This window comes from Anolis carolinensis, unplaced genomic scaffold (assembly GCF_035594765.1).
Source record: "Anolis carolinensis isolate JA03-04 unplaced genomic scaffold, rAnoCar3.1.pri scaffold_7, whole genome shotgun sequence".
NCBI lineage: Eukaryota > Metazoa > Chordata > Lepidosauria > Squamata > Dactyloidae > Anolis > Anolis carolinensis.
The window spans coordinates 17,483,716-17,503,818 of NW_026943818.1; the positions used below are offsets into that span (position 1 = coordinate 17,483,716).

Consider the following 20,103-nt stretch of genomic DNA (forward strand, 5'->3'; position numbering starts at 1 on the left):
TAAATGAATAAATAATTTTAGACTTGGGCTCGCCCAAAGTCTTAAATGTCTTGAAGGAACACAACAACAATCCTAATTAACCTGACTATCGCACTGGCCAGTAGCAGGCCCACACTTTCCATTGAAATTAATATTATTATATTATACAAAATTATTATATTGTATTATTATTATTATTATTAGCCGACTATTATTAGTCCCCTACTGGGTGAGAAGGGCAGGGGTAGAAATACTTTAATAAGTATTATATTGTATTACATTATAATATTATTATCAAGATTATATGTATACACAATATATTATATTATTACCGTAGCACAATAGTAGTAAATGAAAGAACAATACAATATTTAAAAATAAAAACAGTTTTAACCAACATACTGTAAACCTTTCAGGATTTCAATGGAAAGTGTGGGCCTGCTTGTGGCCAATGAGATAGTCAAGTTAAGTAGGATTGTTGTTGTTGTTGTTGTTGTTGTGTGCCTTCAAGTCATGTCAGACTGTGGGCGGGCCTAAGTCTAAAATTAATTATTTATTTACTGCATTTATTTACTACATTTATACCCCACCCTTCTCACCCCGAAGGGGACTCAGAGCAGCTGTATGTACATATCATATATTATTAGCATAACACAATATTAGCATAATATATTACTATATTGAACTATACCACTATACTATTATATAATATCTAATATATAACATACAATTAATATTATTATATGGTATCACTATTAGTATTATATTGTATAACATAAGATTATTATCAATATTATATGTATATACAATATATTATATTATTAAAACTGATATAAAAATATTATAAAACTGAGGGCGGGGGCCAGGTAAATGACTTTGGAGGGCCGCATCTGGCCCCCGGGCCTTAGTTTGGGGACCCCTGGTCTAGACGGTCTTTGGAGGTCTCTTTGCTTACCTATGGTCTTATGAAAATATCTAGATGGCCTTTGAGGGTCCCTTTCCTTATCTATGGTCTTATCGTGGTCTCTTTGCTTAGCTATGGCTTTATGAAACCATCTAGATGGTGTTTGGAGGGCTCTTTGCTTACCTATGGTCCTATGAGACTGTCTAGATGTCCTTTGAGGGTCTCTTTCCTTACCTATGGTCTTATGAGACCATCTAGATGGGTTTTGGAGGTCTCTTTCTTTACCTATGGTCTTATGAGACCATCTAGATGGTCTTTGAAGGTCTCTTTGCTTATCTATGGTTTTATGAGATTGTCTAGATGGTCTTTTAAGGTCTCTTTGCTTACCTATGGTCTTATAAGGTTGTCTAGATGGTTTTTGAAGGTCTCTTTGCTTAGCTACGGCCTTATGAGACCATCTAGATGGCTTTTGGAGATCACTTTCCTTACCTATGGTCTTATAAGATTGTCTAGATGGTCTTTGGAGGTCTCTTTGCTTACCTATGGTCCTATGAGACCGTCTAGATGGCTTTTGGAGATCACTTTCTTTACCTATGGTCTTATAGGATTGTCTAGATGGTCTTTGAAGGTCTCTTTGCTTAGCTACGGCCTTATGAGACCATCTAGATGGCTTTTGGAGATCACGTTCCTTACCTATGGTCCTATGAGACCGTCTAGATGGGTTTTGGAGGTCTCTTTCTTTACCTATGGTCTTATGAAACCATCTAGATGGGTTTTGGAGGTCTCTATGTTTACCTATGGTCATTGTAGGGTTGACCTAAGTTGGAAATGTCTTGAAGGCACACAACAACAATCCTAAATTTGGACTATTTCCTCCTAGTCCGGCCCCTCAACAGACTGAGGGACTGTGAACAGAAGTTTGAGGAGCCCTGCTGTCAATCTTAGAAAACTATTTCTTGATTGAAGGCGTTGGCTTGCTGGTTGATACCCCAACAGAGGATGGGCTGGAGATGCCACCACCCTGGTCCTGTCATTGCTGGTGGTAAAATGCTGGCTAAACAGTATGATTTCTCCAGTGGTGAAGGACATAGACATCCCGTGATGTGCAGCATGTCTCAAGAAGAGACACTGAGATGTATTCACTAGGGAAACATAAAATTAAATAGGTATCTTGGATTTCCTTTCTTCGGCCCAAAACGAGAAGCGGTCGTAGTCTGTTTTGTTTCTTATAACCGTTGTGTTTGCAAAGAGCGTAGGAGCGAGAGAAAGAGAGATCGCTAGTTAAAGACGAGGATTATCCACCCGCCCGTGATCCAATTCCCTGGGAGAAGCTCTTAAAACCTCCCGCTATGGGTACCTACCCTCCCGCTCTGGGTACCTACCCTCCCGCTATGGGTACCTACCCTCCCGCTATGGGTACCTACCGTCCCGCTATGGGTACCTACCCTCCCGCTCTGGGTACCTACCGTCCCGCTATGGGTACCTACCCTCCCGCTATGGGTACCTACCCTCCCGCTATGGGTACCTACCGTCCCGCTCTGGGTACCTACCGTCCCGCTCTGGGTACCTACCCTCCCGCTATGGGTACCTACCCTCCCGCTATGGGTACCTACCCTCCCGCTCTGGGTACCTACCCTCCCGCTATGGGTACCTACCCTCCCGCTCTGGGTACCTACCCTCCCGCTCTGGGTACCTACCCTCCCGCTCTGGGTACCTACCGTCCCGCTCTGGGTACCTACCCTCCCGCTATGGGTACCTACCCTCCCGCTATGGGTACCTACCCTCCCGCTCTGGGTACCTACCCTCCCGCTATGGGTACCTACCCTCCCGCTATGGGTACCTACCCTCCCGCTCTGGGTACCTACCCTCCCGCTATGGGTACCTACCCTCCCGCTCTGGGTACCTACCCTCCCGCTATGGGTACCTACCGTCCCGCTAAAAGGGTACCTACCATCCTGCTACGGGTACCTCCTCTGCCCTTAGTTTTTTGAACTGAACACACCTACCTGTATTTTATAAAGTGTCTTATGAATACTGTTGTAAGTGAATAATAAAATTTTAACTGATTTGTATTGCACTGTATAATTTTCATGTACGCGTTGTATTGCAAGCCGCCCTAAGTCCCCTGTGGGGTGAGAAGGGCGGGATATAAATATTGTAATAAACAAATAAATAAAATCAAGGTCCTTTCCCACGAACCCCTGCAGTGTGTTCAGTTGGTCCTGGGACTTCTCTGTGCCAAGTTTGGTCCCAGTCCCTTGTCGGTGGGAGTCACAGTAGTGCAAGTCCCATCGTCGGTGGCAAGTGTGGTCCAGATCCATCACTGGTTGGGTGGATGTCAGTCAAGTACAACTATCAATCATATTGAATTCTCCCCAAATTTCTTGTTCAATTGTGGATCAATTCCCCTGTGTGCCATAGGAAAGGGTAGGGAAGGGTTAAGGGAGAGCCAATTTTCTTAACTGGTTTTCCTTACTGGAATAGCTCTCCTTATGCAAATATCCCCCCGTTATCGGACAAACTGCATCAGGAACGCCCTTTCCTGACACAAGTTTTTATGTTCATAGATTGTCTCCCAAACTTTTGTGAAGTTGCATTGAGAGGATTTTCCATCCCGGTCTCATTTTTCAACAGCAGTCGGATCCGCAGCAGCTTAAATAAACCTGCCGTTATTAATGGACACGGTTTGGTTGTGTTTCAAGAAACGCTTTCCTTCCTCTCCCTCCAGGGAAAGAGAATAATAAGAATAGTAATGAGAATATTTCAAAGAAAGAAGCCCAAAATCTGTCAAAAGAGTTAAGCTCGCTAGATCCCTAACCGCCCTCACGACAACGCCATAAATCAGAGCGTTTTTGTCGGTCTGACTATCTCCCTCCATGTAAAGGTTTTGAAATACATAAATTCACGAGGAGGGATTTCGCCTTTAATCAGAGGTGGCTTAAGAGGATGTCTAAGTTTTAAGGTCTGATGAATGTTCCTCGAACCATCTGCCGTGGAAAAGCCGCTGGATCGAGAGGCATCCCAAACACTTTCACCGCATTTCCTCTTGTATTGAACGGACCGTGCAAGCGTTTCACTCCCATTACAAGTCCAAACAATCCCATCTATATATATAAAAGGGTAATGACGTTTCGGCCTAGGACAAAACAACAAAACTACACATCCCAGAAACACTAAACTTGGCAGCACAACCCCTTATCCATGCCTCTACCTTCATACAACAAAAAGAAAAGAAAAATAAAGTCCTAATTAGAGGGAGAGGAATAATTGTTTTTATCCAATTGCTGCCAGTTAGAAGGCTAAGCTCCGCCCACTTGGTCTCCTAGCAACCCACTCAGCCCAGGGGACAGGCAGAGTTAGGCCTCACTTAGGCCTCTTCCACACTGCCTATAAAATACAAATTATCTATTTTAATTGGATTATATGGCAGTGTAGACTCAAGGCTATATACACAGCTATATAACCCATTTATAATAGACTTAATGTTGGGTTTCTAATAATAATAATAATAATAATAATAATAATAGTGTCCGACGTGTGATCCAAGACAACAGCCTGCAGAGTGTCTGCTGTGAACTCATCTTGTTGTGTTTCTAATAATAATAATAATAATAATAATAATGTGTCCGATGTGTGATCCAAGACAACAGCCTGCAGAGTGTCTGCTGTGAACTCATCTTGTTGTGTTTCTAATAATAATAATAATAATAATAATAATAATAATAATAATAATGTGTCCGATGTGTGATCCAAGACAACAGCCTGCAGAGTGTCTGCTGTGAACTCATCTTGTTGTGTTTCTAATAATAATAATAATAATAATAATAATGTGTCCGATGTGTGATCCAAGACAACAGCCTGCAGAGTGTCTGCTGTGAACTCATCTTGTTGTGTTTCTAATAATAATAATAATAATAATAATAGGAAGTGTCCGACGTGTGATCCAAGACAACAGACTGTAGAGTGTCTGCTGTGGACTCATCTTGTTGTGTTTCTAATAATAATAATAATAATAATAATAAGTGTCCGATGTGTGATCCAAGACAACAGCCTGCAGAGTGTCTGCTGTGAACTCATCTTGTTGTGTTTCTAATAATAATAATAATAATAATAATAATAATAATAATAATAATAATAATAAGTGTCCGATGTGTGATCCAAGACAACAGCCTGCAGAGTGTCTGCTGTGAACTCATCTTGTTGTGTTTCTAATAATAATAATAATAATGCAAGGAAACCGACGAAACCATTGATAATCTCCTCAGCTGCTGTAAGAAAATTGCACAGACAGACTACAAACAGAGGCACAACTGTGTGGCCCAAATGATCCATTGGAACTTATGCCTCAAGTCCCACCTCCCAGCAGCAAAGAACTGGTGGGATCACAAACCTGCAAAAGTATTGGAAAATGAACATGCAAAGATACTGTGGGACTTCCGAATCCAGACTGACAAAGTTCTGGAACACAACACACCAGACATCACAGTTGTGGAAAAGAAAAAGGTTTGGGACATTGATGTCACCATCCCAGGTGACAGTCGCATTGACGAAAAACAACAGGAAAAACTCAGCCGCTCTCAGGACCTCAAGACTGAACTTCAAAGACTCTGGCAGAAACCAGTGCAGGTGGTCCCGGTGGTGATGGCATTTGGAAACAATAGACTGGGATCTGCACGCATCATCCGAAAGTACATTACACAGTCCTAGACACTTGGGAAGTGTTCGACTTGTGATTTTCTGATACGAAATCCAGCATATACATCTCGTTTGCTGTGTCATAATAATAATAATAATAATAATAATAATAATAATAATAATAATAATAATAATAATAATAATAATAATACATTACACAGTTCTAAACACTTGGGAAGTGTTCGACTTGTGATTTTGTGATTTTGTGTATTTATGTGTATATATATGTATGTATATATGTATGTATATATGTATGTGTGTGTGTGTATATATATACACACACACACACACATATATATATATATATACACACACACACACACACACACACACACACACACACATACATACATTACATACATGCCTTTGTATTTATTGAAAGAGCTGGGAATGGCAAGGACGCCTCTCTCTGATTGTCTTGAGGGAGGGAAGAGTTAATAATAATAATAATAATAATAATAATAATAATAATAATAATAATAAAACACCGCACAGTCCTAGACACTTGGGAAGTGTTCGACTTGTGATTTTGTGATGCGAAATCCAGCATGTCTATCTTGTTTGCTGTGTCATAATAAAATACTAATAATAATAATAATAATAATAATAATAATAATAATACATCACACAGTCCTAGACACTTGGGAAGTGTTCGACTTGTGATTTTGTGATATGAAATCCAGCATCTATATCTTGTTTGCTGTGTCATAATAAAATAATAATAATAATAATAATAATAATAATAATAATAATAATACATTACACAGTCCTAAACACTTGGGAAGTGTTCGATTTGTGATTTTGTGTATTTATGTGTATATATATATATATATATATATGTGTGTGTGTGTGTGTTTGTTAAATGTATATTAAAATAATAATAATAATAATAATAATAATAATAATAATAATAATAATAGTCCGACGTGTGATCCAAGACAGCAGCCAGCAGAGTGTCTGCTGTGGACTTACCTTGTTGTGTTTCAAAATAATAATAATAATAATAATAATAATAATAATAATAATAATAATAATAATAATACATCACACAGTCCTAGATACTTGGGAAGTGTTCGACCTCTGGTTTTGTGATACGAAATTCAGCATATCTATCTTGTTTGCCGGGTCATACAATAAAATAATAATAATAATAATAATAGTAATAATAATAAATTACACAGTCCTAGACACTTGGGAAGTGTTCGACTTGTGATTTTGTGAAACGAAATCCAGCATATCTATCTTGTTTGCCGGGTCATACAATAAAATAATAATAATAATAATAATAATAATAATAGTAATAATAGTAATAATAATAAATTACACAGTCCTAGACACTTGGGAAGTGTTCGACTTGTGATTTTGTGAAACGAAATCCAGCATATCTATCTTGTTTGCTGTGTCATAATAATAATAATAATAATAATAATAATAAGTCCTAGATACTTGGGAAGCGTCCAACGTGTGATCCAATACAACAGCCAGCAGAGTGTCTGCTGTGGATTCATCTTGTTGTGTTTCAAAATAATAATAATAATAATAATAATAATAATAATAATAATAATAATAGGAAGTGTCCGACGTGTGATCCAAGACAACAGACTGCAGAGTGTCTGCTGTGAACTCATCTTGTTTTGTTTCTAATAGTAGTAGTAATAATAATAATAATAATAATAAATAATGGGAAGTGTCCGACGTGTGATCCAAGACAACAGACTGCAGAGTGTCTGCTGTGAACTCATCTTGTTGTGTTTCTAATAGTAGTAGTAATAATAATAATAATAACAATAATAATAACAACAGGAAAAACTCAGCCGCTCTCAGGACCTCAATATTGAACTTCAAAGATTCTGGCAGAAACCAGTGCAGGTGGTCCCGGTGGTGATGGGCACACTGGGTGCTATGCCAAAAGATCTCAGCCAGCATTTGGAAACAATAGACATTGACAAAATTACGATCTGCCAACTGCAAAAGGCCACCCTGCTGGGAGCTGCACGCATCATCCGAAAATACATCACACAGTCCTAGACACTTGGGAAGTGTTCGACTTGTGGTTTTGTGATACGAAATCCAGCCTGTCTATCTTGTTTGCTGTGTCATACAACATCGTTGTGTCAATAATAATAATAATAATAATAAATCATGCTCCTTACATGTCCAAAGGGATCCAGGTGGTTGTTGGTGAGCTTCAGTTTCTGGAAGGAGACCAGTTGGCGCATCCAGTGGGCCCCGGTGGCTGGCGAGTCCGGGTGGACATAGAGCCGGCCGGGCATTGCGGGCTCAGCCTTTCCTGCCACCATCCTGTAAGCAAAGCAAATTTCGTGTTGCAACATTGGCTCGTATCCACTGGAATTTGGTTCACGGGCCCGTCATAGGTCCCCAAATCCATGGATGCATAAGCCCTCTTATATACAGTGACATAGTACAATTGTCACCCAAAGTAAGCTGGTTAGTAGCCAGCTGCAATAAATCACTGCACGAGTTCGAAGCCAGCCTGGGTTGGAGCGAGCTCCCGACCATTAATAGCCTAGCTCGCTGTTGAACTAAGCAGCTCGTCGAGTAGGAAATTTAGGTACCGCTTTATGCAGGTTTTTTTTTTTTTAACGGAAGAATGAGGAAGTACTCCATCAAGGACTCGGGTGTCACAGGGTGTCACAGTGAAGCAGCAGGAATGCAGGTATAATCCCCGAATCTCTGCGTATTTGTGCACCGGAAAACAATGGCATTCTAGGAACGATCACCCACCATTTGTTGTCGCAGAACTTGTAGCGGTGGTCGTCGGCCGGGACAATGTCGATCAGCAAGATGTATTTGGTCTTGGGGTTCATCCCCGTGACTTTCACTTTGTAACTTGGGAACATCCTCCTTTGGGAAAAGGCGAGAAGAAAGGGAAAAGATTAACATCATGCCCAATAATATAAATAATAAAAAAGAATAACTGTGCATACAAGGGATTGCCTTGGAATCTGGGAGTTGTAGTTCACCCTGATCAAACTGGACCCAACTTAGGATATGACCTAACGATCCCAAAACAGACAATGCCTTTTGTCTAAGTATTAAGTAAATGGGTTCCGGGTTACACACCAAACTAAGACAAGTACAATGGTCAATAAGCAGGTATAAAATATAAACTTATATTGAATGAATATAAACTTATATTGAATGAAATACAATAAGTACAGAATTTACAATTGTAATGTTAATGCTCCGAACATCAGAATGAATATATACCGTATATACCCGAATATAAGCCAAGGCACCTCATTTTACCACAAAAAAAAACTGGGAAAACGTTGACTCCACTATAAGCCGAGATACCAATAAAATTACCGTATATACTTGAGTATAAGCTGGCGCACCTAGTTTTATCACAAGAAAACTGGGAAAACATTGACTCCAGTATAAGCCGAAATACCAATAAAATTACCGTATATACTCGAGTATAAGCCGACCCGAATATAAGCCGAGGCACCTAATTTTACCACAAAAAAAACTGGGAAAACGTTGACTCCAGTATAAGCCGAGATACCAATAAAATTACCGTATATACTCGAGTGTAAGCCGACCCGAATATAAGCTGAGGCACCTAATTTTACCACAAAAAAACTGGGAAGATGTTGACTCCAGTATAAGCCGAAATACCAATAAAATTACCGTATATACTCGAGTATAAGCCGACACACCTAATTTTACACAGAAAAACTGGGATGACATTGACTCCAGTATAAGCCGAGATACCAATAAAATTACCATACATACTCAAGTATAAGCCGACCCGAATATAAGCTGAGGCACCTAATTTTACCACAAAAAAACTGGGAAAACGTTGACTCCAGTATAAGCCGAGATACCAATAAAATTACCGTATATACTTGAGTATAAGCCAACCCAAATATAATCCAAGGCACCTAATTTTACCACAAGGAAACTGGGAAGACGACTCCAGTATAAGCCGAGAGACCAATAAAATTACCGTATATACTCGAGTGTAAGCTGACCCGAATATAAGCTGAGGCACCTCATTTTGCCACAAAAAAACTGGGAAGACGTTGACTCCAGTATAAGCCGAGATACCAATAAAATTACCGTATATACTCGAGTATAAGCCGAGGCACTTAATTTTACCACAAAAAACCTGGGAAGACATTGACTCCAGTATAAGCCGAGGGTGGGAAATTTCAGAAATAAAAATAGAGACCAATAAAATTACATTAATTGAGGCACCAGTAGGTTCAATGTTTTTGAATATTTATATAAAGCTCAAATTTAAGATAAGACTGTCCGACTCTGATTAAATCATTATTCTCATCTTCTTCAAGGTAAATGTGCTTATATATCCTTTTAATAATAATAGAGTAAAATACATGTAATAATAATAATAATAATTATTATTATTATTATTATTATTATTATTATTATTATAAATACAGGAAAATAAAACATGTAATAATAAATAAGAGTAAAATAATAAATGCAATAATAATAACAAGCCTAGTTTTTCCATTTACATTGAGAATAATGATTTGATCAGAGTGGGAGAGTCTGATCTTAAATTTGAGCTTGATGTAAATATTCAAAAACATTGAACCTACTGATGCCGCAATTAATGTCATTTTATTGGCATCTCGGCTTATACTGGAGTCAATGTTTTCCCAGGTTCTAAAATTAGGTGCCTCGGCTTATATTCGTGTCGGCTTATACTCGAGTATATGCGGTAATTTAAAATCAATTTAATTTAAAATTAAATTAATTTAAAATGAATAAAGGTTTTAAAAATTTAATGTTGCCTTGAGCAGAACAATGGGTAGCCTTTACTCCCAGAGCCTTGCAACCACGTCTTTCTCAATAATTCTCCATGAAGTCATCCGGAGATGTTTCCAAAGCGTTCCTCCGAGAGAAGAGTCATCGCCGTGTCGCTAAGTCGCGCACGCTCTCCTTTCCAAAAAATGCAGCCCAGGAGCGGGACGGAAACCCTGCCCCGAGTGTCACTTTTTCCTTGCTTCCACACCTTGCCAGAAACACCCATTTCTTCTTAATTTCTTGGAAAAGAAGGCTTCGGCTGCTCATGGAAACCCAACCAGGCCTAGTACAGGCGGAGCCAACATTCGAGCGGCTCCAAAATCCAAAACTGAGATACCTAGTGATTCCTTTCCATTGCGATGGTCCAATGGAGACCAGCTTTGCTTCATGCACAAAATTATTTAAAATATTATGTATAAAGTTACCTTCAAGCAACATGGCTGCATGGCTCCCTTGGCAGCCAGCTCTCCACAAAAGTCAACATTGACATTGAAATAAAACACCGCCTGAGCTCTGCAAGTGCAGCATTTCTCCGTATGAAGCAGAGAGTGTTTGAGGATCAAGCTCTGCGAGTGCAGCATTCTTCTGAATGAAGCAGAGAGTGTTTGAGGATCGAGCTCTGCGAGTGCAGCATTCTTCTGAATGAAGCAGAGAGTGTTTGAGGATCGAGCTCTGCGAGGGCAGCATTCTTCTGAATGAAGCAGAGAGTGTTTGAGGATCGAGCTCTGCGAGGGCAGCATTCTTCTGAATGAAGCAGAGAGTGTTTGAGGATCGAGCTCTGCGAGTGCAGCATTCTTCTGAATGAAGCAGAGAGTGTTTGAGGATCGAGCTCTGCGAGGGCAGCATTCTTCTGAATGAAGCAGAGAGTGTTTGGAGATTGAGCTCTGACTGAAGCAGAGAGTGTTTGAGGATCGAGCTCTGCGAGTGCAGCATTCTTCTGAATGAAGCAGAGTGTTTGAGGATCGAGCTCTGCGAGGGCAGCATTCTTCTGAATGAAGCAGAGAGTGTTTGAGGATCGAGCTCTGCGAGAACAGCATTTCTCCAAATGAAGCAGAGTGTTTGGAGATCGAGCTCTGCAAGTGCAGCATTTCTCTGACTGAAGCAGAGAGTGTTTGAGGATCGAGCTCTGCGAGAACAGCATTTCTCTGACTGAAGCAGAGAGTGTTTGAGGATCGAGCTCTGCAAGTGCAGCATTTCTCTGACTGAAGCAGAGAGTGTTTGCGGATCGGGACATCCGTAGGGAGACCAAAGTGCTTGTTTATAGAGCTACTAGCTGTGCCCAGCCACGCATTGCTATGGCAAAGTCTGGTGGTATGGGAAAGAAAGTATTGAGGAATTGGTGGTAGTTAAGGTAAAGGGTAAAGGTTTTCCCCTGACATTAAGTCCATTATAAATGGGTTATATAGCTTGAATCTACACTGCCATATAATCCAGTTAAAATCAGATAATCTGTATTTTATAGGCAGTGTGGAAGAGGCCTAAGTGAGGCCTAACTCTGCCTGTCCCCTGGGCTGCGTGGGTTGCTAGGAGACCAAGTGGGCGGAGCTTAGCCTTCTAACTGGCAGCAAAGTCCCTCTAATGAGGACTTTATTTTTCTTTTCTTTTTGTTGTATGAACATAGAGGCATGGATGAGGGGTTGTGCTGCCAAGTTTAGTGTTTCTGGGATATGTAGTTTTGTTGTTTTGTCCTAGGTCAACCGCTTCAATTTTCTTTTTTGCCTCCCTCCTCGTCTCTCTCTCTCTCTCTCTCTCTTTTGCATCCTCTTGTCCCAAGCTTTGCCTTGCCAAGAGGTTGGGAAATATGTTTTCATTAAGAAAATTAAACCGACGAGTCGCTGGCGGAGGCCAAAACGCAGCGGCTCATAACCATGATGAAATGTCGATACGCAGCCAAAAGCGAGCTTCGTCGCCAGCGCTTTTTCCTGGAAACGGGCGCAGAAAGTTGGCCGGATTCCACGCCTTGTTGACCCGGCCGGGTCCGTTTTGCCAAAACGCTACCAAAAGCATTTACGGAGCGAGCGACACCTCCGATCAGATGCGGGTCCCGATTTGTTCCTCTGAAAAGAATTCGGGCTGTATATATTACGGCCGTGCCCGAGCTCCCTCTATTTATTTTAGAGAGCCCTTCTCGAGAACATTATAAACTCCGACTTGTCTCCTCTCTATGAATTCCATATGTCGAAGCTTAATTTTAAATGCCATTAAAAAGCACTTAACATTTACAGTATATTTGATCTCGGCTCCCTGAGCAGCTCGGATGCTCGACGGGTTGGAAAGCGAGGCAGAAGAGAAGTCGTTCAAGATGCCGGACTCGTAAATATCCTCACAGTCTCCATTTCCTAGTATTCGGTTTTTTAATTTATCCCTAGTTCTATTGGACAGTGGTCAGAGTCTTTTCTCGGTAGTATTCACATTTTTTAAATTTTCGGGGTCAATGTTTTCGTTGTCCAGATCATGCTGATCCTGGACCAGTTTTTGTATTTGCTTGAGAAATATGTTTATTCCCTCTCCGTCGGGCGATTTACCCTCCACGCATCATGTTATTTTTTCATAAAACTTTTCATAAAACTTTTTAAATAAAACTTGCGGGAAGTTGTCCCAATTTTGCGGGAAGTTGTCTTTTTCCTTGTTTGTGATTTATTTATCTTGTTTTCTAATTCTCCGTTAAAGTCGCCTAGAAGTATCAAATTGTCAGGTTTTAGTTCTTCAGTTACCATATGTATTTATATGTACCGTATATACTCGAGTATAAGCCGACCCGGATATAAGCCGAGGCACCTCATTTTACCACCAAAAACTGGGAAAACATTGACTCAAGTATAAGCTGAGAGTGATAAGTCTCAGAAATAAAAATAGATACAGTAGAGTCTCACTTATCCAAGACTCGCTTATCCAACATTCTGGATTATCCAACGCATTTTTGTAGTCAATGTTTTCAATACATCCTGATATTTTGGTGCAAAATTCGTGAATACAGTAATTACTACATAGCATTACTGCCTATTGAACTACGTTTTCTGTCAAATTTCTTGTCTAACATGATGTTTTGGTGCTTAATTTGTAAAATCATAACCTAATTTGATGTTTAATAGGCTTTTCCTTAATGCCTCCTTATTATCCAACATATTCACTTATCCAACATTCTGCCGGCCCGTTTATGTTGGATAAGTGAGACTCTACTGTAATGATAAATTACATTTTTGAATATTTATATAAAAGTGTAATTTAAGATACTACTGTCCAACTCTGATGAAATCATTATTCTCAACTGTATTCTTTTATTAATAATAATAATAATAATGAGCAAAATAATAAATGTAATAATAGAGTAAATTAATCAATGTAATAACAATAAAAATATCAGAACTAAATAATAAATATAATAATAATAATAATAATAATAATAATAATAACAATAATAATAATAGAGTAAAATAATAAATGTGGCTTATATTCGAGTATATACCTGGCTTATACTTGAGTATATACGGTAACTCCCTCAGTTTGTTTACAAATTTACCTTTTGGTCCTTTCAGGTGTCAATCATGATGCCCATTATTCTGCTTCCTGTATCTTCGAACACAAGTTCCGCCGAAATATTATCTTTTACATATATCACCACACCTTTCTTTTGAATAAAAAGTAGCTGAATAAAATTCTTTAGCCAAGAATTTTTGAGTCAAAAGGGCAATGTGTTTCTTAGAGATGTGTGTTTCCTGTAAGGCAATCAAATCATAGTTTCTTTTCTTAATTTGTTTGGAAAAGTATTTCTTTTTCGAGGGCAATTAAGCCCATTGACATTATTTGGTTTTACTGTATGTATGGGTAAGTAAAATTATTTCTTTTTCGAGGGCAATTAAGCCCATTGAAATTATCTGGTTTTACTGTATGTAAGTGTGTACGTTTTGTATGTTTCACATGTTTTGATATGGTCAAAATTGACTAATCAATAAAGAGTTGTTGTTGTTTCCACTCCATCTTTAGTTTTGTTTCCACTTCTTCGTTTTCTTCCTCTTCTTCTTGCAGAATATGAAAAATATTCTAACATTGATTTGGGGATGTTGCTTTTTTTCTCTCTCTCTCTGGCTTAAAACAACGAAGCAAAAATGTAAGAAATGTTGGCTTTCGGGTCTCTTTGGTCCCGACCGTTTCTCCTTCCCAACGTCGGAATTTGTTCTGTATCTTTATTCAGACCGAATCCGGCTTCTGTATTTATCCAGCTGCGGACCTGTGTCCTAGGTTGAGAGCGAAGCCTTGTTTATGAATGGGAAGCAAAGATGGCCGTTTGGGTAAACTGGCTCCCTTTTTGAGCCCGCATTAATTACACGGTAAACACCTTGAATTTATGCGGGTCGTCCAAAAAAAAAGGGTTTCTAAAAGGAGCCCATTTTGTGGACTCCGGGCTCAGACGACAACGGCGTCTCCGTCCACAGACGGACGTTGTTCTTCCGTCTCCAGGACCGTCTTTCTATCTCGTTCATTTTTGTTCGTACAAATCTCGTTTTGTCGGGTATCTTTTATCCAGAAGGTTTGGGACCAAAACTATCTCAGATTTTTTAAAAAATATAAGTATTTGGATCCAGAAAAAAAATTCATGAGGAATTGAAACTATTTCAGATCAGTGTCTCCTGATCTGGAACGAGGTCCCAACAAGACCCTGAGATGACCACCATTGTGCAAAGGTTCTTCACAGATACAGTAGAGTCTCAGTTATCCAACGTTCTGGATTATCCAACGCATTTTTGGGGCCAATGTTTTCAATAGATCATGATATTTTGGTGCTAAATTTTTAAATAGAGTAATTACTACATAGCATTACTGCGTGTTGAACTACTTTTTCTGAAAAAAATTGTTGTCTAACATGATGTTTTGGTGCTTAATTTGTAAAATCATAACCTAATTTGATGTTTAATAGGCTTTTCCTTAATCCCTCATTATCCAACATATTCGCTTATCCAACATTCAGCCGGCCCGTTTATGTTGGATAAGTGAGACTCTACTGTACATACATACTTATTTACTTACATACATACTTATTTACTCTCATAGTGTCTTGGTAGTGGATGCCTGTGGATGCCTATTCTTAACCTGCATGTTCTTCAGCCCAAAGTGGAGCAAAGTGGAGATGGCTAGATCTCATCTCCAAAAACAGATTCTGGCCAAGCATTATAAAAGTCAACCGCTTCAATGCAAATTTTAAAAGTTCTCTCCGAGGTGCTGAAGCAATCCTTTCAGCACCTGAGACAGATCTTTTCAAGGCCAAACTCATATTAAACTTGCAAAAACGTGGAGACCAGACGACGATCTAGATACTGGGAGATATTGATGAAATTGCCATTCGCTGGGTTGGATTATGAAGATTAAAAAACAGATAGGTTTCTATAAGGCTTTGAAGTATTGGAATCACTCTCGACAGGCACAAAGGCAACACAATGGAGTGGCCTCATTTTTGCACATTTTGAGGCGATTCATTTGTGTGTGTCAGGAGCAACTTGAGAAACTGCAAGTCGCTTCTGGAATGAGAATTGGCTGGAGATTCTTCCCAGACGTTTTGATGTTTTTACCATCTCTCACGTCCCTGCGTGGAGCTGGAGCTGATAGAGGGAGCTCACCCGTGCTCTCCCCAAGTTGGATTCGAACAGGTCAGCAACCCAATCTTCAAGTCAGCAGTCCTGCCGGCACAGGGGGCCACGAGGGGCTCCTCTTTTGCAGTGATCGTAAAGGTAAAGATTTCTAAGTCTAGCAAGGATGCCCTGTGTAGAAAGCGGCCAGGCTTTGAAGCAGCGAGGCTATTCAGTGCAATTCAAATTGGCCAAAAAACCATTCCCCTAGAACGCAGGTACCCAGCCTTCCAAGCAGCAACCCTATTCTTCCGATAAGAAGAAAGCGGCCAGGCTTTGAGGCTGCAAGGCTATTCACTGCTATTCCACCTCATGGTCAACAAATGATTCCCATAAGCCACAGCAACACGTGGCCGGGCACAGAGTTGGGTTGACTAAGAAGTCAATGTCCCAAGGCGGTCACGATCAAAGTGAGATTATTATTATATTATTATTATTTCTATTATTATTGAGTTGGGTTGACTTTGAAGTCAATGTTCCAAGGCGGGCACTGATGGAGAGAGATTATTCCTATTTTATTACAATTACTATTATTATTACTACCATTGTTCGTGCCTCGGCTTATATTCGGGTCGGCTTATACTCGAGTCTATACAGTAATTATGGCAATGTAAGATATATTAATACATAATAGATTTTAAATTACTATAATTATATAATAGTAATATTTAATATATATTATATATATTAACAGTTAATATATATATTACATTTCTGTAATTTAATATTACATAATTGTTAAAGTGTATATATATATATATATATATATATATATATATATAGTAATAATATAAATAACGATAGTTAGTCTGGGACCCTAAGCGGAGTCTGGGAGAGGAGTGCCTCCCAAATACTTTCGCTGTGTATCAATAGGTCTTGATAATAATAATAATATTAATAACAATAGTACTCTGGTGTATATATATATATACAACTCGTAATAATATAAATAACGATAGTTACTCTGGGAGAGGAGTGCCTCCCAAATACTTTCGCTGTGTATCAATAGGTCTTGATAATAATAATAATATTAATAACAATAGTACTCTGGTGAATATATATATATATACAACTCGTAATAATATAAATAACGATAGTTACTCTGGGACCCTAAGCGGAGTCTGGGAGAGGAGTGCCTCCCAAATAATTTCGCTGTGTATCAATAGGTCTTGATAATAATAATAATATTAATAACAATAGTACTCTGGTGAATATATATATATATATACAACTAGTAATAATATAAATAACGATAGTTACTCTGGGAGAGGAGTGCCTCCCAAATACTTTCGCTGTGTATCAATAGGTCTTGATAATAATAATAATATTAATAACAATAGTACTCTGGTGAATATATATATATATACAACTCGTAATAATATAAATAACGATAGTTACTCTGGGAGAGGAGTGCCTCCCAAATACGTTTGCTGTGTATCAATAGGTCTTGATAATAATAATAATATTAATAACAATAGTACTCTGGTGAATATATATATATATATACAACTCGTAATAATATAAATAACGATAGTTACTCTGGGAGAGGAGTGCCTCCCAAATACTTTCGCTGTGTATCAATAGGTCTTGATAATAATAATAATATTAATAACAATAGTACTCTGGTGAATATATATATATATATACAACTCGTAATAATATAAATAACGATAGTTACTCTGGGAGAGGAGTGCCTCCCAAATACTTTCGCTGTGTATCAATAGGTCTTGATAATAATAATAATATTAATAACAATAGTACTCTGGTGAATATATATATATATATATATACAACTCGTAATAATATAAATAACGATAGTTACTCTGGGAGAGGAGTGCCTCCCAAATACTTTCGCTGTGTATCAATAGGTCTTGATAATAATAATAATATTAATAACAATAGTACTCTGGTGAATATATATATATACAACTCGTAATAATATAAATAACGATAGTTACTCTGGGACCCTAAGCGGAGTCTGGGAGAGGAGTGCCTCCCAAATACTTTCGCTGTGTATCAATAGGTCTTGATAACAATAATAATATTAATAACAATGGTCCGAAAAACGAAAATCTCTGCTGGTGGCCAAGTCCAAAGAAGAATCCGTCCGAGAAGGAAGAAAGGCCGGCCGGGGTTGAACTAGCCAAGCGATGAAGTGTGGCTGACTTATTGGCTCCGGTAATGAAGTGATCCCTCCCGGGTCCACGTTGGGAGCCTCACAAATGGCTTTTAAATGAACTGCGAGAGAAGAAGCCACGGAGGGGGTTTCTGTTTGTTTAATCTGTCGCAGTCTCGCCGTTCCGGCCCATGTTGGGCGGTTATTGATGTGGAGCCAGGAAGCCAAAGGGGAGGAATGCGGCCGGGATTTTTTGCAAGGCATTTCTAGGATCAAGCGGCACCATCCTCAGCCCAAAGGGCAGTGAAACGTGCTTAGAATCATCCCAAAACAACCGATTCGGGGAGGGTGTGAATTGCAGAGGGTTAAATCGCTGAGCTGCTGAACTTGACGGTTCGAATCCAAGGAGCAGAGGGAGCTCCCGCTGTTAGCCCCAGCTTCTACCAACCTAACCGTTCGAAAACATGCGGATGTGAGTAGAGCAATAGGTACTGCTCTGGCAGGAAGTTATCAGCACTCCATGCAGTCAAGACCTTGAAGGTGTCTACGGACAACACCGGCTCTCCGGCCTAGAAATGGAAATGAGCACCAACCCAGACACAACTGGACTTAACGTCAAGGGCAAAACTTTACATATATATACCGTATATACTCGAGTATAAGCCGACCCGAATATAAGCCGAGGCACCTAATTTTACCACAAAAAAACCTGGGAAAACATTGACTCCAGTATAAGCCGAAATACCAATAAAATTACCGTATATACTCAAGTATAAGCCGACCCGAATATAAGCCGAGGCACCTAATTTTACCGCAAAAAAAACTGGGAACACATTGACTCCAGTATAAGCCGAAATACCAATAAAATTACCGTATATACTCAAGTATAAGCCGACCCGAATATAAGCCGAGGCACCTAATTTTACCACAAAACTGGGAAAACATTGACTCCAGTATAAGCCGAAATACCAATAAAATTACCGTATATACTCAAGTATAAGCCGACCCGAATATAAGCCGAGGCACCTAATTTTACCACAAAAAAAACTGGAAACACATTGACTCCAGTATAAGCCGAAATACCAATAAAATTACCGTATATACTCAAGTATAAGCTGACCCGAATATAAACCGAGGCACCTAATTTTACCACAAAACTGGGAAAACATTGACTCCAGTATAAGCCGAAATACCAATAAAATTACCGTATATACTCAAGTATAAGCCGACCCGAATATAAGCCGAGGCACCTAATTTTACCACAAAACTGGGAAAACATTGACTCCAGTATAAGCCGAAATACCAATAAAATTACCGTATATACTCAAGTATAAGCCGACCCGAATATAAACCGAGGCACCTAATTTTACCACAAAACTGGGAAAACATTGACTCCAGTATAAGCCGAAATACCAATAAAATTACCGTATATACTCAAGTATAAGCCGACCCGAATATAAGCCGAGGCACCTAATTTTACCGCAAAAAAAACTGGGAACACATTGACTCCAGTATAAGCCGAAATACCAATAAAATTACCGTATATACTCAAGTATAAGCCGACCCGAATATAAGCCGAGGCACCTAATTTTACCGCAAAAAAAACTGGGAACACATTGACTCCAGTATAAGCCGAAATACCAATAAAATTACCGTATATACTCAAGTATAAGCTGACCCGAATATAAGCCGAGGCACCTAATTTTACCGCAAAAAAAACTGGGAAGACATTGACTCCAGTATAAGCCGAAATACCAATAAAATTACCGTATATACTCAAGTATAAGCTGACCCGAATATAAACCGAGGCACCTAATTTTACCACAAAACTGGGAAAACATTGACTCCAGTATAAGCCGAAATACCAATAAAATTACCGTATATACTCAAGTATAAGCCGACCCGAATATAAGCTGAGGCACCTAATTTTACCACAAAAAAACTGGGAAAACATAAGTATAAGCCGAGGGTGGGAAATTTCAGAAATA

General features: G+C 39.1%; 1 protein-coding gene across 1 annotated transcript in view; it reads right to left on the reverse strand.

The window, feature by feature from the left end:
* Positions 1 to 20,103, reverse strand: part of tbx4 (T-box transcription factor 4) — a 103,079-nt gene that overhangs the window by 21,619 nt on the left and 61,357 nt on the right. The window contains exons 4-5 of the mRNA XM_062959252.1: positions 8,324 to 8,443; positions 7,732 to 7,879 (exon numbers count right to left, since the gene is read on the reverse strand). Of these exons, the coding sequence (XP_062815322.1) occupies positions 7,732 to 7,879; positions 8,324 to 8,443 (268 nt within the window). The remainder of the gene's footprint in view (positions 1 to 7,731; positions 7,880 to 8,323; positions 8,444 to 20,103) is intronic.